Genomic DNA, 26323 nt, shown 5'->3' with positions numbered 1-26323 from the left:
TGTTGCAGCGATTCGCCGGGCGAATACGTCCTCGATGTAGCGCAGGAGCTCGAGGCCTTGGTACACTTGGATATTTATGCAGACGGATATCCATGCGTCTGTTGGTTTCTGTGCACCAGAGGTCAGCCCTTCCCATTGATAGTCTGAATAGGATGGAAAACCTACGCGCGTCGTTATGCGACGGTATCCTAGGGAGCGAGAAACCAGATGTCAGGGCATTACGAGGAGATGAAGACCCAGTTCTCGCTATAATTCTTGCTAGTATCCAACGTTCCAACAGCGAATGAGGAGAGAGTACTTACTGCGTGTGTCATGGCCGGATGGTGGTGGCGACAAATGAACCGAGTCTGGGAATATCTCTGACTTTCTCGGGATAGGCACGTTAGGGCGCTAGAGGCGGAAGAGACGCCGTCGCCACTCGGCTGCCCATGGCCACCGCAGCTTTCTTTTCTTCTCTTGCGTCCTCATCTACAGTCTTGTATTGTCCTCTACCTTAGCCATTTACCTCTTTTCTGCGAGTCATACGAGAACCTCGCGTTCTATTCTGAGTGGTCCGGACGAAGAGACACCTGAAGCTGCCCTTGGACGACTTAGATGACAGTGCGGACTGCAGCCCTCGGTCGAGACTGGGGTAAGTCGATTATTTCTTCGTCTTGGTAGGACGCTGCCGTAGAGACAAACTTCTGAGTTTCCTAGGTGACCGTCGCACAGTGCAAGCGCATCTACAGGAAGCTGTAATGTGGTGCCACATGCACACGGCCTGTAGTTGTACCGGCTTCGGCTCCGGGTCCGTCCCCGCGGCCCCGCAAGATTCTACTCAAGCTGGGCCAGTCGTTCTGTTTCTTTAGCTTGAGTGACTACGGTACGTCCCTCTGCTGTCTCATGACTTGTTGAGGTGCTATGTCTGCCACGTAGTGCCAGAGGACGGCGCGCGAGCACCTCCGTGATGATGATGAAGACGCGGTGTCTGCGACAGCCTCGTAAGCCTCTATTTCACAGACAGATGCCATTAACCACCTATTGACAGACACTGCACTCAATGCTGTGTATTTTCTGCTTCCATCTGGTAAGTGCCCCTCGTCGCAATCTACGTATAAGCCCACATTTAAGCGATTACACCGCTTTGATCGCCATCAGCTATTTATTCTAGTTAGACGTCCGTCAGACCTTCATACATCGACCCTCCACGCAGAAAACCCATCAATTCATGCGCCCGTTAATCCACTCCATCTCTTGAGTAGGTATGACAGCGCACATACCTCCAGTTCATTTCCCCGCGCTGACACTTTTATCAGCTCATTTGCTCTCGTACACTTCGATATTCTCGGGCTCCTGCACCTCCCTAGACTGAGAGCGTGCACCTGAGCAGACCCGAAGATGCGCGCGCTCTTCTTCGGGCAAGCCGCCCGTGTAGATTGCGTCCAATGTGCCGGTCCACGCCAAAGACCCTGCTGTAGCCGCCGAGAACCTTGAAGTTCTCGACGCCGTTCATAGCCCGACACTCAACCGAGGCCGACGAAGACCTGCTCAGTTTTTCACATCGCGTTGGTCAGCACTCCTGGCAATTGGTGTCGTGCCGTGCGCCTGTGCCGTAACTGGGTTACTTTGTAATCTTGTTATTACCGGCGATCAGTGCTCAGTACCGGTAACATCGCACAGACTGTGCTATAAGAACAGGTCAGTGTTGACGTTGACTCGATATCTGTACTCCCACTTTCCTCACCGCTCGAAGACACTTCTCACCATGTCTACAACTCGTCCTACCACCTGGCTTGTTACCGGGTGAGTGCAACCCTGTACTACACACTCTTGTTCTGACCGTCTCTGCTTATATGTTCTTTAGAGCAAACCGCGGCATCGGCCTCGAGATCGTGCGACAGCTCCTTGCGTCTCCGACCAATCTCGTCGTCGCGGGCGTCCGTACCCCAAAAAAGGCGACCGCACTTCTTGACCTAAAGAGCACTGCGAAGGGGACGCTGAATGTCATCAAGCTCGACGTTGGCGACTTCGACAGCGTCCGCGCATCCGCGAAGAATATTGAGGCGATCCTCGGCGACACCGGTCTCGACTACCTCATCAACAACGCTGGCGTCGTACGTAGCACACATGCAACTGCGTGACTCCACGGAGCTGACAGAACGTCTTGCGTGCGCACTTTAGGCACCCCGCGACACCCCGTTCACCATCGACCCCAAGGTCCTTCTCGAGACCTTCAAGACGAACAGCGTCGGCCCAGTCGTGGTTTCCCAGGTCGCACTGCCGTTCCTGGAGAAGGGTAACACGAAGAAGATCCTACACATCTCGAGCACGTGCGGAAGTGTCGGGAGCGCGGACCAGCTCGGCGTTATGGTTGCAGGGTATTCGATGACGAAGTCCGCCCTGAACATGCTCGTACGTCCTTTGCTCTCCCTAACACATAGGAGCTGCGGCCTGGACCTAATTGTCCGCGGCGTGTCGTGTCGCAGGCGTACAAGCAGAAGCTAGAGCGTCCTGATATCACCGTCATTACTTTGTGCCCTGGGGCCGTCAAGACAGGTGAGTGGTCGGCGATGTGTGTTATACCAGACGTTGCGCTCTTACACGTTGTTCGGGAAGACATGAGTGGCGGGGTTGGGGATATCGAACCACCTGAGAGCGCTGCTGGCCTTCTCAAGGTGATTACATCCGCGACCGCTGCCGACAGCGGCAAGTACTTGCGATACAACGGCGAGACGATCCCGTGGTAGGGACGCAACAATTGCCATGAGGCCGTGTACAACATACTGCATATATATACTGCCCGTTGTTTTGCAGCATCTCGCAAGGCTTCTGTCCATGGCTGTTGTAGTCCTGCCAGCGGGTTGACCATCAGTCAACATGACGGACAGACGCCTGCTCATCATCCCGGCCCTACGCTGGCGACTTGACTCTCTCATCCCTCGCACACCGCGTGTTCTCTAGCGCTAGAGTACTTCATTTATGGCCGCAGGTATGTATGCGAAGTGTAGCCCCATCATAGGCGTCGGACCCAATGACACATCATTCGCCGAGCGCAGAGACCGCGTCCATGCTGGTTGTGATGCTGTACACGCTCGCGTTTGAGACCCTGGACGGCATCTTCGGTGTCGCGCACGAGGACGTGAGCTCAGCATTCGAGTTCGTTTTTGTGCCCATCTGCGTCGACAGCGTTCGCGGCGGGCTTGCGCAGTGCGTATCTTCCTCGGTATTTTCTTTGTCCTCCGTCCCCCCTTCTCTTCTTTTATACTCTTGTACGATCCTGTATTGCTGACGTAGTTCTGCTCTTCCTGGCGTAAACGTGTTCTACAGCATGAACCAGGAGAGACATTCGACTCGGCATCCTCGTAAATATCCTGCTGGGACCCCTCGGCATTATCCACCGCCATGTACGAGCGCATCTGATATCTCGGCCTTTTGATGGCAGGGCGCCCTCGAGCACAATTCGATTTGCGCGGGCTTGTGGACCTCATGAGTCCTGCTTCACAGCTTGGATCGCTGCAGCACGCCCTCTGCTTGAGGTGTCTCTCCCGCTTGACGTACGCAAACTGTGTTAAATTTGTGCAGTGTTTGGATAACTTGGCCAAAAAGTGGTTATATATGCCGTGAGGCCCATCTTCGCATCCGTTGTAGCTTCTGCCAGTGCCTCATAAGTTTTAGCCTTGGATGATGGTGCTTCATACCAAGACCCTTTTGCGTACCAGACGACTCAAACAACGTAACGCGTCTTCTAGCAAGTGTAGTATGTCGTGCCAGTGCGCAGCTATAAGTGTTACTTTCTCCGCGAAAAGCGTGACCCCCGCCCGCCTACCCCGGCCCGCTCGACGACCTAAAGGTGAACAATCTCTCTGACCTTCTCCTCGTACTCGCGCTTAAAAGCAGCAGATTCCCATATCTCCACGCATTTGCTAGGTTCAAGACTGTTTGGCCAACACGATGCGTGGGGAACGTTAGGCGAGGTGTATCTATAATGATTAGACCATGTTGATGCACATATACGGATTGTTCAGTATAAATGGAGTAAGAGAGATACATGTGTGTAAAAGTACATAATCGAAACTGAGGGTGTGTATGTTATAGCCAGAAAAAATTATCTGTGCGTGTCCTAGTCCTATTCATATCCCAAACATTACCGGTTCATACGACAAAAATATACATCAACTGCCGTGAGTCTCCGTTTTCTATAGCCCAGGTTAGCGGATCCCATAGTGGGTCCCGCTTCGAGTCTCGGAGGAGGGCGTAGAAGCACCCAATCCTCTGAGAACGAGTCACCTCCGAACGGGCGTGTTTGAATCCTGAGCTATTCGACGGAGGTGCCAGCTCGAGGACAATCCCGTATACTCTGTTTATCCGACCAATACGACTCCGTGGTACGCACAAACGGGACCAGCCACATCCTCTCCGGCAGTTCATCGGCATCGCAGTCGAGAGTAACGGTGGCATGTTTCCCTGGTTCTACCGAATCTTCTTCGTCTTCTTCATCCCAGTTGAAGCTGCCAAGTCCCCATTTCTGACGCCGTGCGTGCTCGAAGGACGGAGGGAACACCTCCCAATCGCATCCAGATTTCTGAGCAGGTTCACCCCAGCAAAAAATCGGCGTCCCACGCAGGACTAAGCGACCACCAGTGACTCGACCGAAGGGAAGGGATGGATCCTCGAGTGTCACTCGGCAGGCGACGATCTCCGCGAGCGCGACATTATGGAGGAAGCAGGTAAAATCTTCCAGGGAGTATCTAGACTGCTTGCAAACGGCCCCTTCGACAGCCGGCCATGACCAAGACGGCGCGCGGTATGATGATGGGCGATGGTGACCTAGTTTCGGTACCTGGTGCGGATCGGACATCCACAGTAAGTCGATGAGGAGTGTGTCCGGGTTCCACAGACCCGCGAGGTACTTCGAGTTCAGGACCAGTGGGCGAATTGCTGGGCGACCGCAGCGCATGCGACTAGCTTGTCGGACTCGAAGGTAGCTCTGCGGCGGCTATAGTCCATCACGACCTTGGTCCAGGCTCTGTGCATGTCCTTCCACTCCTTGGAACCAGGCTTCGCTACAGGTGGGTTTCGGAGGAAGAGCATGTCTGGTAGCTGGGGCTCGTCATCCATGGACCCGAATGAGTTTCCAACGCCCTGCATGGTGGTGCGGCAGCTGAACAGTAGTCGCGTGGGGGTGAAGATGAGGGCGCGCGGAGACATCAGGTACTCTTGCATGCACCAGGCGCGCGTGGCCATGACCCCGAGTTCGTCGCTGTACGACGCACGTGCTGAGTCGATTGAAGCGAGGTGCACTTGACCGAGCTGCAACTGCGCTGTGGAGTGGGTAGCTGGGATACCCATAGAACTCGGCGGAGGGGGAGGGCAGATGAAGGGGAGAACGACGTTGCTCTGCTGTGGGGGTCGCTGGTGGAGAAAGCCTTCGCTGGCACTCTTTGCGCTAGCAGCGAATATGGTAAGATGCGCATGGCGGTAGATATGAGGCATGTGCCCAATCTCGTGCCGCCGATCCGCGTCGTCCTCTTGAATGATGCACAGGGTGTCCACCCACAGGTATTGAAATCCTAAAGCGTGTGTGACAGAGATTGCGTCGCGGACGGTCTGGGGAAGAATGGACGAAGCGATTCCGTGTTCATAGATGGATACTCCACTGGATATAGCGGTCTGGTAAGGTTTCTCCTCGCCCCACACGTAGCTGAGCGCGATATATTCACCGCGTTCTCCTGTGGTGAGAACAAGCCGTGGCAGAGCAGGGTCGGAGCAGTCCACGAGGCGCGTGGGAAGGAGAGGGCTAGGGGGGGACAGACGTTTGCAGCGTTTATGTCCATGAACACATTCGTCGATGTGTTGCCTTGCGAGAGCCATGGCATGAGTGGAGCCTACATCTAGGATAGTGCTTCGTGTTTTGATATAGGATGCAGCGGGGTCATCTTACCAATCTAACATCAGTATCTACATCTTTGAAAGCACCTGTATGTACCTCGACGCACCTGGAACCGTGTACACAAATCCTTTGAACACGCTGTCTCCGTTAAACTGCACTGTGAACCCTTGATACTGTCTGCGCTCATCCTCGTCCTCGCCAAACTTCTGCGCAGTACCCTGAACGTTGATGATCCACTCAGGGAAATCCGACTCTCCGTAGCTCTTCCCCCAGTGATACACGAACCGGCACCATACACAGGTCCTTCTACGAGACTCCAATTCGGTGCAGGAGATTGAGTACTGTATCTCCTTCAGCCAGTCCCGGTATAAATGTCCGTCCCGTGGTGATACGCAAGGAAGACCAAAATGCATCGCGAAGGGACCCTCCCAGCAACGTTGACAGACGGACGGTGGTCTAGGCGGTAGATCGTGGTCCTCAGCGCGGTGTATTAGGGAGAAGAAGGATAGTTGGAAGGGAATATATTCCCCGATGAAGTGAGCGACTCGAGAAAGCATGATACCCATGATGAGTCAAGGGGAAGAGCTCTGGTGGAGAGAATGCGTTGAGATGTGAGTACACGGAGAGGACAAGGGAAACGGGTGCGGCCAAGTATACCAAGTATACGCGCAGCACATGGTATTTCCTGTAACCCTCGGAGCATTTGCGCACGTCCTAGGTATGCCACGCTATTTTAATCCAGGGGTACGCCTGAGTAAAAGAAGGCTGCTTGGCGTACCAGACAGAATATACCTGCCATTGTGAGTCGAAACTTGGCAGGCGCCGGACGGGCGATGCTTGGAATCTTGATCGTGCGGTGCCGGAGAATGTTGCTCCGACGAGGCTGTGTGAATCGGCGCGCACGTATCAATTATACGGCTCGAGTGCTGTGCAAACCCTTTCAGCGGCGCCGCAGGTGTACGAAAGAGAACAGCTCGGGATCGGCGTGTATTGCAGTGTAGATAGCATTTCACTACAGAATGTGAGAGCTCCGAGACGATGTCACAGCACCAAAGTAAAATTGAGCGCGAGGATAGTGCCAACAGCTGAGGCGAAACGAGGCAGAGAGGAGAGTTGATTGATGCTCACTGGCTCGAGCTTGAATCACCTTACCGGAATGTCAGCCCCATATGGGTATGCGCACGATTGACATACCTATACAGTCCACTCATATTCCGCAACTAGTGTATGCTTCAAAAGCTCGCGAGTGGCCCGTATACGAGGTTCGTGGCGCATTGTCTCGATGCGCAAGGATCGAGGCTGGACGGGGTGCGCGATGAAGAGTACCAGCGTGATACGGGAAAGGCCCTCCCTGCATTGGCTTCCTGTTAAAGAAAAGCGGCCTCGTTGCGTACAATACTTCCAGATATTCCTATGCTACGGAACTGAAACTTTCAAACAGATCAGAAATTCGTAGTGGACGTACCGAAAAAAGGAGGATGGCGGCTATGCGTGCCAGAGGCGGAAGCTATGCCCACCCCAACTCAATGTATTCGGACGAACATTGTCTCGCTGTGTTGCGTATACGCTGTGGAAACGAGAAGGAGACACTAACTGACAGCCCAATCACCGCAGTCGAGGTACAGCTCGCACGCAAGCTGAGTACACGGACAGACTCTTAAAGACATCTGGTTCGAATTTTGGGCGACATAGACATCATGACGTCGTGAGAGCCCAGCCATGCGGCAGAGAATGCGGTGACTATCTACAGTGATATCCGAACAGGTCAGAAGGAGGAGGTTGGAGGGCGTCGATGACATACCGGAGAATGATGTATCCACACAGCGGTGTGGCAGCGGTCGCCGCAATATTGTATCATATACTCTGCACATCCGAGGGTCATTAATGTTTCATCCCGCTGCAAACCGATCATGAAGGGAATACGCACGGGCGCACGACTAAGGCGCAGTACGCGGCCCCAAAGCGCGTGAGCGTCGGTCCCGCGAGCAGCGCGATCTGCCCAATGGCACGAAGCGGGAATGGTCTGAACGTCGAGATCGTTTCTCCGCCTGACTTCAGGCGCGTGCGTGACCTCCACTATATCCAGCGTAGGAAGGCGGAGGTGGATGGGAGCTATTGAGACGGAGAGGTGAGTATGGGGCGCCCACCGGTGTGTTGATATATAAAAGAACTCACTGACTGGTCGTGTACGCAACTACCCCATGCGGGCTGTCAAAGGTTTCAACATTGCGTGCCTTCGTATGTCGCGTATCCGAGAGCATCAAGAGCCTGCAGGAAGCAATACGTATGAAACCTTGGCAAGGCATTGGGCATAAAAACTAGAAGTCGGCGTACTCATCGAGCTAGGGGATTTTGCCGATAAACATCACCGTTACTCGCCGGACGAGCGCAGTCTCGGTGTCGCACACGAGCTTGCAGTCTTTGTACAGCAGTATACTGAGACACAACGTAATTGATGTCTTGGCCGCTGTGTACAACATGTCAGTACTTGCTCTTGGTCGTCTCGTAGAGATGGAAACGTACGCGCGTCGCTGGCATCATGTGTAGCTGAAGGAGCGAGAGCGCAGCTGTTGCGGCGTTGTGGGAGGCCCGATGAACAAGATCTCCTCGCTATCGTCGCCGCTTGTATGTGGCATTTGAATGAGGAGAGCGCGTTCCAAAGTACTTCCATGGCCGGATGGTGGTGGCGGCGGGCAAGGCGAGTATAGGCTTATCTCCGACTTTCCCAGAGGACGCTCGTAGAACGTTAATTCAGTTAAGCGCCTGAAGCCTCGCCGCGCTCCACCGCCTCCCTCCGATCCTGCTTCTTGCACCCGCCCCTGACTCCTTCACTGCGTGCGTACCTCTGCGTACCCGGGAGACCTGACGCTTACCAATAATGTGTTATCACGGAACTTGAAGAATGTGTCCCTCCCTCCAGCACTTCACCGCCACTTGCAACAGGAGCCCCATGACGAACTTCGAAAGACTGCGGCCCAGGAACCATATGGACAGCCTTTGTAGACCGCAGCTTAATGAACCACGGTGCCTCGAAGGTGAGTCATTGCCGGTGATTAGTACCGGTAACCTTCCACAGATGTTGTGGTATAAGACCAGGTAGGTTTGAACCACTGTCTGTACCTCAGCCGTCCACACCGTCTGACAGCACCTTCCACCATGTCCACAGCTCTTCCTACCGCTTGGCTCGTCACCGGGTGAGTGAAATTTCTCGCTACACGCTCTTGAATTAACAGTTGTTTGTCGCATATGCGTTTAGAGCCAACCGCGGCATCGGCCTGGAGATCGTGCGGCAGCTGCTCGCGTCTCCAACCAACCTCGTCGTCGCGGGCGTCCGCACCCCAGAGAAAGCGACCGCACTCATTGACCTGAAGAGCACCGCAAAGGGGACGCTGCACGTCATCAAGCTTGACGTCAGCAACTTCGCTAGCATCCGCGCGTCCGCAAAAGATCTCGAGGCGATTCTCGGCGATTCCGGTCTCGACTACCTCATTAACAACGCTGGAGTCGTACGTACCACGCACGCGACTGCGTGGTGATACGTGAGCTAACGAAATCTTATACTTGCGCGCAATAGGGACCGCGTGACACCGGCGCGTTCACCATCGATCCCGATGCGCTTCTCGAGGCCTTCAAGACGAACAGTGTTGGCCCCGTGCTGGTCTCGCAGGTTGCGCTGCCGTTTCTCGAGAAGGGCAGCACGAAGAAGATCCTGCACATCTCGAGCACGTCCGGAAGCATCGGCAGCGCGGACGAAATGGGTGCGGTAATGGCGGGATACTCGATGACGAAGTCCGCGTTGAACATGCTCGTACGTCCCCGGCCCGTCGTGTATTCCACAGCTGCGGCTGACGCTGTTCTCTGATTGCATCTGCCAGGTATACAAGCAGAAGCTGGAGCGCCCTGATCTTACCGTCATCGCGCTGTGCCCTGGATCGGTCAAGACAGGTGCGTGGTCAGCGACGTGTGTCATGTTAGTTCTTGCGCTCTGACGCGTTGCTCGATCAGACATGACTGGGGAGTACGGGATGATCGAGCCGTATGATAGCGTGGTTGGGGTTCTCAAGGTAATTACATCCGCGACCGCCGCTGATAGCGGAAAGTTCTTGCGTTATAACGGCGAGACGATCCCATGGTAGAAACACAACAGTAAGATGTAGTCTGTACATATGTATATAGCTATAGTCGGGGCTCGTTCTCCAAGAACGCACAGAGTGAGTGTCCAGCATCTTTCAATGCTGTGCGACGCCTGAAGACGAGTCGTGTCGGAGTGAACGCGAGGGCCCGCCCATGCTCATAGCTCTGGGCTCCTCACGGAAAGCTAGTCGATGATTAGCTCGTATTTTTGTCAGCCCTTCAGGGGGATGCATGCGATGTCCGTACCTACATAGCCCGTACATGCGCAATGAACAGTTCAAAAGCGCGTGGGTGCGGTATACAGAACGGTCACGGTGGGATGAAAAGAGATCTTCTGCGGAAATAAGTATATGTTTCTTATGAAGGGAGCCACAGAATGGATTTTCGGGTGTTACGAGAGAATAGAAACACGTCGCTCGCTTGAGGAGAGGGAGAGGCGCCGGCGCGCCGAGTTTTGAGCGCTAGATGCTCGGGAGATGCCGGGCTCCAGAGTACACCGCATATTCATTTTCTGCTTCTGCCACCAGGAAGTTGCTTGGTCCCATTAGCGCACCTTTCGTCGCGTGTAAGCCGCGGCCACGATTCAACGTGAATCCACGCTGTGGATATATAGGTAAGTTTGCTCTTTTATCGCTCGCCGTGGGTTGCATCAGGGCGCCGTGAATCACTGAGTGACATTTTGCGCACTTGTAGGATACTTTCCATGAGCAGACTCTCACGTTGCAACCGCGGTCAATTCTACCCCAGGCGTCGACACTCTCGCGACCTTGCAGTAGGCATCATGCTGCTTGACTACCTCCCATTGAAACAATATACATCGTCAACGAAGCAGTACGGCCCAGGATCGAGTCATAACAGTCTTCGTACACTAGGCTAGCGCTGGCAGAGCGGACGTACTGATTTGCTTCGTAAGTTGTTATCCCCGACAATCGGTATTCAGTACAAGTACCGGTAACATCGCGCAGACCGTGTACTATAAGAACAGGTCAGTGTCGATGTTGATCCAACGTCCGTGCCCCCGCCATTCACACCGCCTGACAACACCTCCCACCATGTCCACAGCTCGTCCTACTACCTGGCTTGTTACAGGGTGAATAACTTTCCTCGCTAAATGCTTGCCGTCTGGTCGCCGTTGCTCTTATATTCTTGCTCACATACCCTCCTAGTGCCAACCGCGGCATCGGCCTCGAGATTGTGAAGCAGCTGCTCGCGTCTCCGACCAATCTTGTCATCGCAGGCGTCCGCACCCCAGAGAAGGCGGCCGCACTGCGCGACCTGGAAACTGCCGCAAAGGGTACGCTGCACATTATCAAGCTAGATGTCAGCGACTTCGCCAGTGTCCGCGCATCCGCGAAGGATCTTGACACGATCCTCGGCGACACCGGTCTCGATTACCTTGTCAACAACGCTGGCGTCGTACGTATCACGTACTAAATCACGTAGTGCTACGTGAGCTAACCAAACCTTCCGCGGGCGCACTTAGGGACCGCGCGACACGGCGTTCACTATCGACCCCGAGGTACTCCTCGAGACGTTCAAGACGAACAGTATCGGCCCGGTTCTGGTCTCGCAGGTCGCGCTGCCGTTCCTCGAGAAGGGCAGCGCGAAGAAGATTGCGCACATCTCGAGCACATGCGGAAGCGTTGGGAGTGCAGACCAGCTGGGCGTGATCGTCGCGGGGTACTCAATGACGAAGTCCGCCCTGAACATGCTCGTACGTCTTTTTCTTGTCTTATCTCGTAGCGGATGCCGCCGGTTTTCTCTGACTACATTCGCGGCGCGTCTCAGGCGTACAAGCAGAAGCTGGAGCGCCCTGATTTTACAGTCCTCACGTTGTGCCCTGGGGCGGTCAAGACAGGTGCGCGGGCGACAACGTGTGCTATGCTAGACGTTGGACGCTAACGTGTGATTTTGTCAGACATGAGTGGTGGGTACTGGGAGCTCGAGCCGCCCGAAAGCGTCGCTGGCCTTCTCAAAGTGATCACATCCGCGACCACTGCCGACAGCGGCAAGTACTTGCGGTACAACGGCGAGACGATCCCGTGGTAGAGGCGCAACAGAAGGGAAAATTCATGTATACCATACAGCATACTCACTGGCAAAGTTGACTTTCGAACCGGGTGGTGTTTGTGTCCACCGTGAGGGCCATTGGGAGCGCTCCGGCGATCTCGGCCATGTTCGTTTCTCCGGTGAAGAACTACAGGTGGTTCGCGGCCTCTCCCTTGGGTTGATCGCTCTCCGTCGTAGGGCTTCTTGCGTAGACCTAGATGTTCTGCATTGGTCTTTGGGCATCGAGAGCACCTGTTATAGTCGGATTTAGTGACTACTCTTGTTGAGACATGAGCGGTGAGGGCACGATACAACGGAACGCAGATCGTATATAGATACCGACAAGTGTGAATGTGTATCATGAAGGTAGTGAGACAAGGGTTGGAGATGCGCGCTGTGCGTGAAGCCATTCGATTTAGATACGTACTACAACATGTGCATAGCATAACGGTCCTTCCTGTCATGTACCTCTACCAGCTGCCTCGGGCGATACAATACGCAAATAGGCACACCATGATACTGCACAGCACCAACACCCTGACGTCGGATCCAGGTTGCTTCACCGCCTCGAGTTCCAGGGTAAGCGTGGCGATTCGCGCACGCATGTCTTCCATCTCGCAGCGTAGCTCGTCGACTGGTGACCTCGCGTCAGGCTCTATCTTTGCTCCGCCGGCCTCGCGTCCCGTCTTGCTGGACCCTGTTGGTGAAGAATGGCCAGGTTCCCCAGCGGGCGACAGGGACACTTCGGGTTGGATTACGACCGGAACGCAATCCAGGCTGGGCACGGAGCATGATGATGTGTGGCGTTCGTGAGGGACGGCCGACGTTTCCTGTGCGGATTTCGGGTCGCCTTCATCCGTGACGGCTGGGTGAGGCTGCAAAGGAATGGCGCCTCAGTAGACGAAAAGTGGTATACAGGGTATTACAATACTCACTATGTCTGTCGAGGGCAGCACCTGGAGATCCGCGTCCAAAGACATGGATACCTTACTTTCGTATCCTGTGACATCTTTCGGCTCGTGTTCGAGCGGGTCCGACACTGGCACAACGGGAATTGTCCCTGAACGCGGTGGGTCACTGTCCACGTTGCAGGACGACGCCAACGGTGTCTCGGGGGATGCGGTAGAATTCTAGTAAAACTGATTATGAGCTCTCGAGTGAAATGGATGCACAGGGTGCTGACGTATACGTACCGGTGCGAAAGACGGCAAGAGCGCCGCTATGGTTGGTACACTGGCTGTTCTGACCGACGTCCGGTCATCTTCTCCGGCGGCGAGGGAATCAACACGCGCATTTGTGTTGCGCATCGCAGAACTGTGGCCGCTTGTAAACGAATGAGTTCAGCTGAACAGCGGCATCATCAAAACGCAAGACATACGAGAATCGATCCGAGAGTTCTATTGAGAACCATATCTCCTTCACTTCGGCCGAGTTCTGACTAGCGAGGGGACGTTCCAGACCAAGGCGCATACGTCTGACGTCCAACTCCTCTGTTCCCAACTCGGTAGTTGTCTGAATGGTGAAATCGACCTCCGCGAGGATGCGTGTAGATGTGAAGGGAGTTAGATTGACTGAACGGCTGTTCTTGGGACCATGAGCGCGTTCCTCGCGGCGATCGCTGGAGCTTCGCGATCCGGAGGTGACGGCTACAGCATGTTCGTCTGTATTTTCCACTGGAGAGACGTCAACGGAGTTTGTGATTGAGAAGTGAGCCGTCGTGGTCTGAAGTTGGGTTCGGCGACCAGGAGCGCCAACGGAGGCTTTCAGTACGATCAGGATCGTGATAGTTTGCCCCCGGTTTACTGCGCTGCTACTGGCGGACGAGATAGTTGTCGTCAAGGTTATCTTCGGAGCGCGCTTCTCCTTTGTGCTCGAGCGATGTTCGTAACGCAAAGGAGATATCGTGAAACCTAGCAAGCGCAACTGCTCGATGCATCCTGGGGCGATGGAAAAAGAGGATGGAGACCTGGATGACCACAAACGGATACGTGGTACGGCTTCAAAGTCGTCCAGACGAGATCTCGACGTTGTGGTAGTAGCGCTAGCGGGACCATGTCGGAGGAGCGAAACCTCGACTGACTCCAGGAGGGCGTGTTCTTGTACCGCAGCCAGTGCATCTCGAGGGAGTCGTGCGACGCGAAACGTCGGGGCGTGCCAAGGGTTGCATGACATATGAAACGCGATTGCGAGGCTCCCCAGTGTATATCCTTCGGATTGAAATCGGCATAGAGGGAGAGCGACCAGCGATCCAGTGCTGTCTCGACATCGCAAAAGGGCCAGAAAATGTGCTCGTCCAAGGCGTTGACAGTCGGTACATCCGGCCGGCATCGATGAGAGCCGCGAGAAGACCGCAGGGCACTTGGGTTTAGAGAGTTGGGAGAGCTGAAGGCAGAGAAGGGGAACGCTTACGCCCTCGGGTGTGAAGAGGTAGCGAAGGGGAGGAGCGACCAGGCCGTGTACTTCTCCGATGCGTGCCGCAAATTCTGGACCCGACAAAGGTGTTATATCACGGGAATACTTGAAGTCGCGGGGGGACTCGGCGAACACGCCCGGCTCAGTTGATGCCCAGCCGTCTTGCTCGTGTGCACCATCGTTCGGACTTGACAGAGTGAAACCGCGTCCCCATGCGAAGATACTCTGGTCTGGAATAGCCTTGACGATTTCCTCCTGTAGGCGAAGAAATGCATTGCGGCCTTCTCCGTAGATCGGAGATATATAGACGTCGAAGAGTCCCAACAGACAGTATGCCTTGTCCTCGACGAGCGTGGTCTCCCGCGATGCGGCCCATGACATTCGTCTGGCAACACTGACGGACTTCAGGCTAGCAGTGCCTGTGAGGATATCGAAGTCAATACCGGTGATCTCCTCTAGGATGGAGGCGAGCCCCATCTTGGTACCGAGGAGCGTCCAGGTGGAGGTATAGAAAAACACGCGCCGTGACGCGATGAGCTCCTGGAGTGTCCATCCCCGCTTGTGCCACCTGCTCCTTCGGAATTTTGATCCCTTCATCCTAGGATCCTCGCCGTCCTGGACGTCGCCGAGGAAGACATAGCAAACGTCCGCGAGGCTATACCACTGATACATAGAGTTGATCGCCCGAGCTTCTTCTGAACTACTGGATTTGTCTATGCAGCACGCGTCCGTCCATGCGTATTTGTAGCCAGCCTTCCGTGCAACTTCACAGAGTCCCTTGGTCTTCAGTGAAAGAGCTGGGTGTGACAGTAAAGTTGAACCGCTGCTCTCGGATGCAGGGGCGGGTGCTGAAACGATTTTCTGGAGTTGGATGACATCGTTGTATGTCTGTTCACCGGGGTGGTTCCAAACATGGGATAGAATGGCGTAGTGGACCTTGCTAGGATCATCGATCCAGACGAATTCCCCGGTGGACGTTTCCAGAAACCGAGGCATACTACAGCAGATGGAAGGTAGATCATGAGTCACATAACACAGTCGATCGCATATCTGTCTGTACTCACGCGGAAGAACTGATCGAGACAGTGTCTCCTGGTTGTGGACTAACTTGTAGAGCCTGGGGGGAAGGCGAACGTTTGCAATGCGCATACTACATAAGTGCACAGCCATGCTGGCGCCAATGGCGAAAGACGCCCCGCTGTGCGGCTGCGTAGCACATGGCAGCCTGCTGCCTCTCCTTTCACTTGTGCACCGTTGCTTCTACCGACCTCGGCGAAATACACCTCACTCACTCACTCACTCACTCACTCGGCGATATTTCTCTCACTTGCACTCCATCACTTTCTCACTGGAATGGCCGCTACTGTCACCCCCATGCTCAGCTTTGCGGGCGGGGATAATCAGGGCCAGCCAAATGTCCGTCGAAGCGTCGCCTCGACTATACTCAGCATATCCTCCGCACCTGCAATACTGTACTCGATTAACAGGCATCCTCCACCGGAGTACGCTCCGTCAGTAGTGACTTTTGCGACGCTGGACCCCCACCTTCTTGTGCCGGGTAGGACGATGGTGTCGTTACCAGCAGTGGTCGAAACCCCATTCTCGGCTCCTTCCACACCTCAGGCTTCTCCGGATAGTCTGAGCGCGGCACTTTCAAGTCTCTCCATGGATCAGGAGATCGGGTCAATGGTGGAGGACATCAGCGAAACCGCTCGGCACTCGTGAGCACTCGGGAGCGCTTGGGAGCGCTCCCAAACGACGCGATCGCTCCCATTCCGAGGGCATGGTGTAGGAGGTTTCGCCCTGTCTCGGCAAACCCCCGGGAGCGCTCCCAAACCCCCCGAGCACTCGCGCCCCTTGCGGGCGATCGTGCTGTTTGCAAGTACTCCTATGTACTCCTGCGTGCTTGCAGCAATATACAATTTAAAAAGAAATGATATTCCCATTCGACCATTCCCGAAACAGGCGGGGACAACATCCACGATGAAAGCAAACATGAGTATGTGATTGCGGCGTACTACATAATACAGGATGCAGGCCGTAGACTAGATATAATACGAATAGAGAACACTGACCTCGCGAGGGAAGGGGCGGCGCACGCTCGAATGCCACGCGATCCGGAAGCATGCTTGCAGACTCGGGACTATGAGCAAGCACTGGGGGCGGCGCAATTAGTATATAGAAATATCTCAGGGACGTCGTAAACTTACGTGGATCAACGGTTACGCATACTGAGCAGGCTATGGAGCGTATTAACTCGCAGTTCCGCCAGTCAGAATATAAGTAATGACGTACCGAAGTTCCTGATCATAGAGCAGCGTCGTTGTTACCGGTCCGCCGCGCATATAGCCTGTTTGTCGCAAGTTAGCTGAGGTGAAGGGCGAGACACGGGACTTAGGAAGTGATACTCACGTACCATGCAACTGGATATGGGGTAGTGTAAGCGTTGGCTTACCCGCATATAGTCACCTTATACATATGTTAATGCCAGATTTGAAGCAACCAAAGAAGCAGACGCACCCGGAGTCGACCAGCACGGCGTCGACGAGTGAACTTGAATGAAGTTGCACGAGAGATTTGACTAAGGCGACCCAGCTGAGGACAGACGAGGCAAGTCCGGAGCGCAAGCGATGGAGGGGGTAAGAGGAAGAGGGGCAATGAGGGAAGAACAGCCCGGCGGGAGGCTTATGTAGCAGTCGAAATGGAAGACGGGGCGGGATATGAATAACTGACATCTTGGTGTCCCAAAAAGGTCCTCTGGCGGCTGGATTTGGATATTGCTGGTGTTCGCTCGTGGAGGTGATGTCTGAAGGGGTGAAGGAGGACCCTCGGAAACCCGCAAAGTACTCCTGGGCATTTGGGAGCTCATGGAAGCGCTTGGGAGCGCTCGCCAACCTAGGCCGGGCGCCAAATCCTTGGGAGCGTCGTGCGGTTTCGCTGATGGACGAAACTTGCCTCCTAGCTCCAGAGGTCCCAGTGGGGGTCTCCTTCAAGAAGATCAGCGCCTCGTCGCTCCTCGCATACACACGCCTGCGCCACGCGCCGATCATGTACGACGTGAAGTTTCCACCCTCAGCGCGCACTGTGGTAGACCGTTCGACGCGCTCGGCAACTCCTCCCAGCAGCCTCAATCAGCCCGCGACAGACCCGCCAATCCCTGCAGGCGGTTGGCTCGTCCTGCACTCGTACAAACTCCCGTGGACGATCGTCGTGACGGCCTCCAGCCGTCCCTCGCCCGCCAGCACTGATTCCGCATCGCGCGGCTGGCGGCGGTTAGCTATCGTGGGGCCATCCATTCTTCCTCGCTCGCGCTTCCCAAGATCGACTAGCGAGAGCACAATCACGATCCTGGACGTGCTCTACGCGATGCATACTACCCTCATGGTGCCCATCTTGCCGGAGGAGTGGGAGGCGCTCGGGAACGGGAGCAAGGCGCAGCAGAAAGTGACGCAGGCGTACGAGCGCCGCTGCACGCGCATGGGCGGCGGATGGGAGGGCGGCGTGCTCCGCATCGACTGGCTCGGCGAGAAGACGATCATGGCGGGCGTCAACGTCGACAAGACCGCCGACAATGGCGGCGCGGGCAAACTCCTCTTCGCGAAGCCGTGAAGCGCATTCGTGGGCGGCCGCTCGATGCCTGATGCGGGCGGAGGCGGTAGTTCTGCGCCCCCCCCCCTGGCTCTCAGCTTTCATCTGGCGCGAGGAGGGGCGAGTGATTGGCGAGAAAGTTGATATTTGGACATTCTGTACTTCTTGCTGGGTCTTAGTAGTGGTAAATATTGTTGTTCGTGGGAGCCCGTCGTATGCGAGCCTCGCGGAACTGGTTTTTGACCCTTGGCGTATTCGCCTATGATTCGTTAATGCACGCATTTTCTAAAGAAGTTGCAGGTTGCTAGCGGCGTACATAATCGCATTTGTATAGCTCTTGTCAGAGTACGCAAAAAGACGGTCGGTACAGGTCAACGTGTTCCATTTACTGAGTTGTACACAACTGGGAATGGCAGTTTTGTCAAGAAGCAACTGGTTGGAATGGCTCTCATCCGGGTTTCCGCATGTCGACGCTGAATTGCGCTCGCGGAGCTGATGTGTCCGGATGTACAGTACCAAGCATGCATCATCAAAATTCGTTGAGACTTTGTGGTCATTTTTCCGGGAGGTGCAGAACTCGCGAAGGCTGGCGGCTTAGCAGCGGGCCTCTTAGGCACTCAATCCCTCTAGGATGTCTCCTTGTATCCTTGTATGTACGTACCGCATATGCACATAGCGCGACATACACGGAGTGCGTACAAAGTCAAGATCGTGTGTACAAATGGGCGTTGAGTGTCGCTGATAGTGATCGAACCAGGACACCGTGTGTCTCTTGCCTATACAAAGTAGAGAGGTCAGGAAAAAGTTGGAGGTGCAGACACTGATGCAGCAGAGAATGTAGTACGAAGCTACACATAGCGCTTCTCTACGCAGATCGGCGCCCAGTCAATAGCCGTAACTAGATGGACGCCGGAATGTTTTTGAGATTACGCCAACGAGGTTTGCCTGAAGGTGCGCAGTGACTTCAATAACCTCAAAACGGCCATACCGCGCTATCTCGCAACGTTGTCAGTGTTAACGCGTGCGGCGTAACAATCTCGTCATCCTGTGTGGGACGGAAGCCGCCGTCGAACGATACATGATATATATTTCAACCTACTTCCGCCCCTTAGCATATTCGTCGGTGAGAAGCCCCTCCACACGCTTCCACGCAGGCGCTGTCGCCGACACACGCTGCTGCATATTCTTGAGCGCCTCCTGACGCTCCTGGAAGCAAACCAGATATGAGCAAACGAAAACGGGCGCTAAGAGGAGCTCCGAAAGCGACATACGGGACCAGGATAGGCCTTCAGGCCTTCGAAGGCGGCGAGGTAGGCGTTGACCTCGTTCAGCAACTAAACAAGCAATTCATATCGTCGAAGGGACGCGCATGTGAGATAGCGGGTGGCGCACCTGCTTCCGAAGCTCGGGGAGGGCGTTCATCTGCTGGTCCTCTTCCTTCAGGTAGTCGATAACCACGCCCATACGGCTCCTCGTAGACTCCCAGTCTGCGCGATGCATGATTTTTATGACGTTCTGTGCCGTGTCGTAGCGTTGTTGCGCTTCGGCGAGTTGTCCCTGCACGGCTACAACCAAGTGTGAGTGCACTCATCCGACAGGTGAAGCGGGAGGAATCACCTCGGATTTGATCCTCGAGCGCACGGCTGTCGGTGAGGTGTCCCGAAATCCTGTCTTGAGCGTCCATCGCCTGTTGCGTGCGGCCGTAGCTCTTGTCCGGGCTACCTAGCGGCGCGGCCGCAGCCGGGTCCCTCGGTTTGGATTTTGAGCGAAAACTGGACAGGAAAGATGTCACACCGGTCGTGCTCTCGGTGATGATGCGTTGTGTAGTGGTCGAATGCTAGGTCGCAAGTTAGCAGGGAGCATTGGCGACTACTAAGTCCACAATACCTGAGATTGGAGTCTGGTGAGACGGTCAGAAATCCCCGCTCTTGCATAGAATATCGGGCAATACGTACTCGTGCAACTGTTTCTGGAGTGCGGATACGGCGGCGTTCGCGGTGTCGATCTCTTGCGATACGACAACGCTGCGCTCTTGAACAGCCTGGCTTTGCTGGTCCGCTACTTGCGTGGCGTGGGCGATCAGGATTCTGAGCGAGTCGTGCTGGTCGAGTTGGTACGAGTTGAGTTGCTAGAAGAAAGGGGACGCGATGAGGAGAGGTACAAAGCATAGTACATGACGTCGCCATACCGTCTTCAGAGCATTGAGCTCTGTGATCATGTCGCTAACGTCTTCTTCGGTGACGTCATCTTGCATGGAAAGGTAGACTGAGAATGATGAGTGCGACGGTATATGAACACACGAGCTATAGATGGCCGACCTTCGATCGCTGCAGAGAGCTGCACGGCGGCGTGTTGGCACTCTTCTTGGATTTTCGCGTTGAGCTAAAGCGCAGCGCGTCAGCGGGAATGGACAAATGTGTATCAAGCAATTGAAAAAGGAGGCGTACCTTGTCCAAGTCAGACCACTGCTTGTCGTCTGCTCGCTGAATGAAAGTGTCAAGGCGAGTCATGCTCGATCTGAGGTCAGTCATAAAGGCCTGAAGGTGCTTTTCTATGTCCGCGAGCTTGCGTATCTCGTTGCCGCAGTTCGATATCAACCTCTGAAGGTCGGCCATGGTAGAACTGGAGCGTGTAGAAGGGAAAGGTTGAGTGCGTGCACAGTGACTAGACGAACTGTCTGCAGGCTGAGCGTGAGAGGCCGGGCAACAGATAATGTCTTATAACGTCCCGGGTGACCCGTGGATAGAACATCTCCGTCGCAGAAAATGGAGCCTGCAAGGAGACCACATAGGTCAGATGTCTACGGCTTGTGAACAGTATCCGTCAGCTTCCGGGTCAAGCGCGAGGTGAAGTCCGATCGAGCCACAAGGAAGAGTCGAGACCAGTGGGATCGCCGCTCGGCTGCTGCGCGTGGTGGTCGTCTTTCAAAGAGCTGTCCGTGATAGCACGGCCAAATTACACTGAAAGTGCCGTGCTTGTTATTGCTATTCCATTCCTCTGTTGGGTAAAATCGGCAGCAGTGAGAAACAGGTTCGGGAGATGGTCCACTTGACCTTAATGACTCTCAAATTCCGTGCGATCGCACTCCGTGCGGCGGCCGACATCAGCAATTTGGGGTATCTTTGTCTCTTGATAGTTCAATGATTGCACTGATGGTATGTCACAAACCACATACGAAGATTGGAAGCAGCAATCGTGGTCAAGTCGTGGTGGTTCGGAAGACGCCAAGATTCACGGCCACCATGGTGTGACCCCGATACGTCACAGTGACCGCCGTTTTGGAACAGAACGCGTCACCGCACGACGGTCGCGCCGCAGTGAAGGAGAGAGCATGGCTCTTGCGCTGACCACGACGGACGACGCCCGCACTGTCGAACATGTATAGGTAAGTAATTCACGATCTCATAGTTGTACGCCTTCCAAGTCGGCTAATTCATGATTCTAGGTTGAGGTGTATAACGGAACGACTCTCCGGTCTCTGGCCTTCGAAAGAGATCGGCGCTCGGACGACTGACAAGTAATATCGCCAGGCGTCGTCGCAGAAATAAATTATGTCACAGCACATCCACGCGTGATACTATTCCTGTCAGCTCTATCTCAGAAGCTCGAATCAAGCTTGTCCCCGTGGTCAGGGTGTCTCCGGTTCAAGCAGCGTCGCTCGCGCGGCTCTCCGGCGATCTCATATCGATAAAGAGCGACCCGTACGCCGTCGTTTCTCATCAACGACAGACGCCTCTTTCGTTACACCTCGCCCGGCCGAACACTCTATGTCGACCACGTTTACCACCACCCAGAACGAATTCGCTCTGTTGCTGCAGAGCAAGCTCAGGGACGACAGCACCAACCACAGGCTGCAGGAGAGCCTTCAGGCTACCCTCCAGCGGCAAGATATCAAGTCGCAAACTCTCAACGAGATACGCCAGCTCAGGCAGACGGTCAGCGAGATCGAAGATGCCTTTGAGAAGATTAGCAGGGACCTGTACAGCTTCGACAGAAAAAGGTTTCGCGGCGAAGACGGCAACGTGCTGCAGCTCAGCCCGCAATGGAATGGGCACCACACCGTATGTCTTTGGTCATCATCCCGGCTGTTCACGAACGTAATCAAATACATTGTTGCAGCGCTTCAAGCAGATCATGGAGCAGAGCTACAAGAACGCTGTCGCCGCTTCAGCATTCATGGATCGTAAGTGAGCTTTCCAATCGCTAATGACCGCTGGCATTTACCACACCGGCCCCAGAATACAGCAGAGCGCTTTTAACAGATGTCACTGTCGAAGAGATACCAGACATCAAGATTGAGCTCGAAGGATTCATGAAGGTACGACCTGGATACACTCGGCCCTGTGCGATGACTGACAGCGTCTACCTCAACATCAGGAGCTTGAGTCTAAGGAGGAAGTTGCGTTACAGACGCAGAACAGCTTCAAAACGCTTGCCGAGGACGTCCGTCTCTTCTCGGTCGTCCTGGAGGAGTCCTTGCAGCGGGCTGGGGCGCAACTCACAAGCGAGCTTACCGCTACCCGGGCGCGTCTGAGCGAGCTCAATGAACGTCTGGATGCGTATGTACACTGCTGCTTCTCCATGACCCTCCTCGCTTACGCAACACCGTCACAGTGCCTACTCCAAGGTAAGACTACCAGCGGCAGACACTCTCATATATCGCACACGTTTCTGACATATATTCCGCTACAGATGAGAGGGATGGGGATCGCATGCGTCTCATGTCTTGCCGCTGGTGCCGTCGGTGCAGCAATCGCCCTTTTTACCCTCAATCCATTTGTCGCCGTTGCGGCCGTGGTACGTGCTGTTTCCTGTGTCTTTTCGGAATGGCCTCGGTCTCTGACTCCCATTCCCCGTCCACAGGGCTCCATCATTGGCGGAATTGGCACGGGTGGAGAGTATCTCAGCGCGAAGGAAGAAGCAGAGAGTGCGCATTCCTCTGGCTCTTCTTGTCTCCTGGTAGCTCGCTGATGCTGTCGTACCCCTCGGAAGAGATAGAGAAGGATATCAAGAACTGCAAAAACGACCTCGACGAGCTGCTCGACAAAGAACAATTCCTCAGAGAGTACCAGCGGTCGCTGGGCGCGACGCAGGAGGATATATCCGCATTGGCAGACAAGATCGACGTGATCTCTAACATCTGGAGATCGGTACGTATCCCTTATCCCTGGTATAGACGGTGGTGTGGCCTGGCTGACACCGTTTCGTAGCTCAAGGTCGACATGCAGAAGCTCCACGAAGAACTGAAGCTCGTCCTTGCCGGAACCGTTGTCACCGTAAGTACTCCTTCCGGGTTTATGGGACTGAATCTTTGAGGACCGAGCATTGACGGTGACGATCGTATAGCGTCGATTCCTTAAGAAGCTGCAGGTCGCTCGCGAGGTGTACACTATCCTCGCAAAGCTCCTCGAGGAATACGCAAGGGGACAGCCGGCATAAAACCACGCCCTCTGATACTGAGAAACACATGCGCCTCGGCGAATGTGCAGCATAGCTGCGGGTATGGCGTCTGAGACACGGCTTGCGAGTTGTGTGGATTTATTTGAGCGAGCGAGCGCTTTGTTGTTACAGAGCCTTGTGGCCGCTATATATACATGCATCACTCCCATGTGTACTTCGTGTAAGGTGCTGGGGCGAGTGTTTGTGATATGTCTTTCAGCATGAAAACTCGTGAAAATATGTCTGTCACAGGACCCCCCGCTCCCGGGCAAGGAACGGTGTTTGTAGGAGAGCAAGCCACACCAACCTACACGCTGCAGCGGCGTGGGTCACAGCATGGAGGTCTCATCGTACACGAGATCACGGTGAGGACGTCGGCGCGTGCGGCCTCCGATAGGAAGCGCGTCGGGCTTTGACGCGGACGCTCGACGTTCAGCTATGTAGCTCGACTGACGACCGAGAACACTGGCCAGACCCTATGCCGTACGCGATGGTCTGGGTGCCTTATCTTCAGCATACGGACGCGAGCGAAGAAGTCCGATGTCGACAGGGAGAGTCGAATCGGAACGCGAAGCTTTTCTGGATAACGTTACTGAGCGCGGATAGATGGACCAATCGTGAGTCTCGAACCAGGAGAGGATGCCGAGGCAATCTCCGCGACGTACACGACACATACACGCCTCGGAATCGCGCCCTGCGTCGAGCTCGCGTGTGGAATGATTCCGGGCGTAGTGTTCGAGGCCGAGGTGGGTGGCATTAGCGGGCCCGTCAGAGTCTGATAGACGTGGTGCGCACCGGAATAGATGGAGACATGAGGCGCGCCACGAGTGCGGCCGGGCATGAGGTGAGCGGCACAAGGCGGTGGATGCGTGGATGATAGCCTGCTTGGACTGGCAAGTCTGTGATATTATCCTTGTGCCCTGTTAGTAACGATGTCGAACCACATACGCGACGTACGCGGAGGGCGTACAAAGTTGGAACAGCTGATGAGTAAGATCGTGCATAGGAATAGACACTGAGTCGCTGCTAGTAGTCGGGTCAGGATGCCGTGTGTCGCATGCATTTCTGCAAAACAGGGAGGTCAGGAGGAAGTTGGAGGTGCAGACACCGGCGCAGCGGATGACGTACGGAGCTATACATAGTGCTTCTTTACGAAGATCGTCAAGTCAATATCCATAACAATATGAATACCGAAGTGTTCTTGAACTCACCTCTACGAAGCTCCAAAGAAAAGACTGACAAGAGACGGCGTCCAGAGGAGTGCATGCAGCCAATGAGCGGGTTACCCAGGGTGTCTGCCGCGCCGAAGCGTAAGTTGAAGTAAACTTACGCTTTATGACCGACTCCGCCAGACGTTCCAAAGTATACGTTCTACAACCACGCCCACGAGGTGTGTACGCCGGCGTTATTGATCCCGAGGACACGCCCGCATGGCGCGGGAGCGCGCCGACGGTCGAGGGGAACGCGTTGTCTTCCTGGGGAGACAGCATGGGAGAACGCATGTAAGGTTGGGCCTGGCGTTTAGACAACGCGGCAGGAGAAGAGGGGACGATCACGATCGCGAAGACCGCCCCTGGCGCCGTACCTCAATCAACGTGCGAACTTAGAAATCCTCTGGCCTGGGTGCTGCAGAACACGGAGGGCGGGAACAGTCGGCGTACTGCGAGACTGCAGCCGGGCGGCGGGGCACGTAATATCCAGAGCTGCGTAGGCGAAAGTGCGGCCGCCGCTGGGAACAGGATGAGGACGGACGGACGCAGGAGGAAATCATCGTACCTCCGGTACCCAACCCCAACCGCATTGCGAACCTGTGGGGCGCGGTGCGTGTGGACGTTACGGATATCCCCACGAGCGTTACTCATCCAGCCCCTGTACGGCGATGACTTGATTGCACAGGAGAGGCTCCTGTGTGTGGTGATGTCGGGCAAATCTAGAAAGTACGACGAGTTCCATAACTGATGAGAAGACGCACTGTGCACAGTTTCGACAGCGCCCTCAGGTGCGCCCGGTCCGAATGTTGTGGGTCCACGCACGAGGCTACCAAGGGTCCTCCCCATGGCAGCTGACCGCAGGCCCGAGCGTGTGGTACACATGGGGCCAGTATCTACTACTGTTACCGAAGAAGACTGCGTATTAGCTGGGATCTAACATCTTGCATGAAGGCCTGACACGTACCGCATACTAGTACCTTGCTCAATGTCTACTGATCAAATGACCGCCATGCTCGCAAACGACGAAGCTTCTTCGCACCCGACCGCCGGAACCCCTGGAAGGCTGGTGAACGCAGCTCGGATCCAGGGTGGATCGATCAGAGAAGGGCGTGAGGTGCGCTGAGCCCAGACGCCGTCCAACGTTTGGTTCAATGCCAGATCTGAGAGGCGCAGCGACACCCTCTCGGACCGGGCGCGAGCCCGGTACCCTTCCTGTTGCCAGAATTCGCCCTGCAAGCCTTCGGCTCTACACCCTATGAGCACGGAGATGAGTTGCGCCAAGCCTTCATATCGGAGTGAGCTCCGGGGCCAGCTCGTCGCGGCGCCCCGACACGAGCAGTATCCGCGGCGGCGGCGCAGCGGACCCCGATCGGATGACGCGGGTTCTTGCACGTCGGAGTCAGAGGGACGGGGGACGTGCGGCGCGAGCACCCAGGCCAGACCTGTCGGAGCGATCCCGGACTATGAACTGTTTGTCTGACGGAACGTTGAACTGTGAACATTGAACTTACATCTGTATTGCGGGGATACGGGAGATGGGCGCTATACTGCCCGCTCGCTTGATATCGTCGGGCCGGGGCTGCGGAAGAGAGTCGGGGCATGGCGAGAACCCGACGGAGGA

The 26323-nt window shown here is 55.1% G+C and overlaps 9 protein-coding genes across 9 annotated transcripts; 5 read left to right on the top strand and 4 right to left on the bottom strand.

Moving 5' to 3' along the window:
• Positions 1-1744: 1744 nt before the first annotated feature.
• Positions 1745-2726, top strand: TRAVEDRAFT_50786 (NAD-P-binding protein; the record flags this gene model as incomplete). The annotated part of the gene is made up of 5 exons (XM_008043706.1): positions 1745-1782; positions 1844-2093; positions 2161-2391; positions 2466-2535; positions 2596-2726. The coding sequence occupies 5 exons, from the start codon at positions 1745-1747 to the stop codon at positions 2724-2726; spliced, it is 720 nt and encodes a 239-aa protein (XP_008041897.1).
• A 2170-nt stretch (positions 2727-4896) lies between these two features.
• TRAVEDRAFT_50785 (HET-domain-containing protein) lies at positions 4897-5850 on the bottom strand (the record flags this gene model as incomplete). The annotated part of the gene is made up of 1 exon (XM_008043705.1): positions 4897-5850. One exon carries the CDS (start codon positions 5848-5850, stop codon positions 4897-4899), a length of 954 nt encoding a protein of 317 aa, XP_008041896.1.
• Positions 5851-9005: 3155 nt separating this feature from the next.
• Positions 9006-10067, top strand: TRAVEDRAFT_30759 (NAD-P-binding protein). Its single transcript, XM_008043583.1, has 5 exons — positions 9006-9063; positions 9126-9375; positions 9444-9677; positions 9745-9814; positions 9875-10067. The coding sequence occupies exons 1-5, from the start codon at positions 9026-9028 to the stop codon at positions 10003-10005; spliced, it is 723 nt and encodes a 240-aa protein (XP_008041774.1). The 5' UTR covers positions 9006-9025; the 3' UTR covers positions 10006-10067.
• A 988-nt stretch (positions 10068-11055) lies between these two features.
• Positions 11056-12097, top strand: TRAVEDRAFT_172275 (C-signal; the record flags this gene model as incomplete). Its single annotated transcript, XM_008043927.1, has 5 exons — positions 11056-11093; positions 11170-11419; positions 11487-11717; positions 11792-11861; positions 11922-12097. The coding sequence occupies 5 exons, from the start codon at positions 11056-11058 to the stop codon at positions 12050-12052; spliced, it is 720 nt and encodes a 239-aa protein (XP_008042118.1). The 3' UTR covers positions 12053-12097.
• A 2451-nt stretch (positions 12098-14548) lies between these two features.
• TRAVEDRAFT_130402 (uncharacterized protein) lies at positions 14549-15460 on the bottom strand (the record flags this gene model as incomplete). Its single annotated transcript, XM_008043926.1, has 1 exon — positions 14549-15460. A coding segment is annotated over one exon (912 nt), but the record flags the coding sequence as incomplete, so codon positions are not given.
• A 2385-nt stretch (positions 15461-17845) lies between these two features.
• TRAVEDRAFT_131085 (uncharacterized protein) lies at positions 17846-18073 on the top strand (the record flags this gene model as incomplete). The annotated part of the gene is made up of 1 exon (XM_008043925.1): positions 17846-18073. One exon carries the CDS (start codon positions 17846-17848, stop codon positions 18071-18073), a length of 228 nt encoding a protein of 75 aa, XP_008042116.1.
• A 1041-nt stretch (positions 18074-19114) lies between these two features.
• TRAVEDRAFT_73832 (uncharacterized protein) lies at positions 19115-20675 on the bottom strand. The gene is made up of 9 exons (XM_008043924.1): positions 20500-20675; positions 20371-20434; positions 20241-20317; positions 20008-20180; positions 19940-19952; positions 19670-19889; positions 19445-19617; positions 19324-19386; positions 19115-19258 (listed from the first exon to the last, which is right to left on the bottom strand). The coding sequence occupies exons 1-9, from the start codon at positions 20665-20667 to the stop codon at positions 19148-19150; spliced, it is 1062 nt and encodes a 353-aa protein (XP_008042115.1). The 5' UTR covers positions 20668-20675; the 3' UTR covers positions 19115-19147.
• A 1144-nt stretch (positions 20676-21819) lies between these two features.
• Positions 21820-23655, top strand: TRAVEDRAFT_66281 (uncharacterized protein; the record flags this gene model as incomplete). Its single annotated transcript, XM_008043923.1, has 10 exons — positions 21820-22113; positions 22172-22235; positions 22291-22370; positions 22430-22611; positions 22667-22679; positions 22745-22849; positions 22916-22979; positions 23045-23202; positions 23263-23328; positions 23399-23655. 10 exons carry the CDS (start codon positions 21820-21822, stop codon positions 23489-23491), a joined length of 1119 nt encoding a protein of 372 aa, XP_008042114.1. The 3' UTR covers positions 23492-23655.
• A 346-nt stretch (positions 23656-24001) lies between these two features.
• On the bottom strand, positions 24002-24332 carry TRAVEDRAFT_39223 (uncharacterized protein; the record flags this gene model as incomplete). The annotated part of the gene is made up of 2 exons (XM_008043649.1): positions 24002-24083; positions 24157-24332. The coding sequence occupies 2 exons, from the start codon at positions 24330-24332 to the stop codon at positions 24002-24004; spliced, it is 258 nt and encodes an 85-aa protein (XP_008041840.1).
• Between the last annotated feature and the right edge of the window lie 1991 nt (positions 24333-26323).

This window comes from Trametes versicolor, assembly GCF_000271585.1.
Source record: "Trametes versicolor FP-101664 SS1 unplaced genomic scaffold TRAVEscaffold_10, whole genome shotgun sequence".
Taxonomy (NCBI): Eukaryota; Fungi; Basidiomycota; class Agaricomycetes; order Polyporales; family Polyporaceae; genus Trametes; species Trametes versicolor.
The sequence above is the reverse complement of the archived record's forward strand: the minus strand, read 5'-3'. Positions and strand labels throughout refer to the sequence as shown.

Coding starts and splice junctions, on each gene's coding strand:
- TRAVEDRAFT_30759 (XM_008043583.1), top strand. CDS start 9,026: ATGTCCACAGCTCTTCCTACCGCTTGGCTCGTCACCGG. Junction 9,064..9,125: donor ACCGCTTGGCTCGTCACCGG/GTGAGTGAAATT, acceptor ATATGCGTTTAG/AGCCAACCGCGGCATCGGCC. Junction 9,678..9,744: donor AGTCCGCGTTGAACATGCTC/GTACGTCCCCGG, acceptor TGCATCTGCCAG/GTATACAAGCAGAAGCTGGA.
- TRAVEDRAFT_73832 (XM_008043924.1), bottom strand. CDS start 20,667: ATGGCCGACCTTCAGAGGTTGATATCGAACTGCGGCAACGAGATACGC. Junction 20,181..20,240: donor AGCTCAATGCTCTGAAGACG/GTATGGCGACGT, acceptor CCTTTCTTCTAG/CAACTCAACTCGTACCAACT. Junction 19,618..19,669: donor GCTCGAGGATCAAATCCGAG/GTGATTCCTCCC, acceptor ACTTGGTTGTAG/CCGTGCAGGGACAACTCGCC.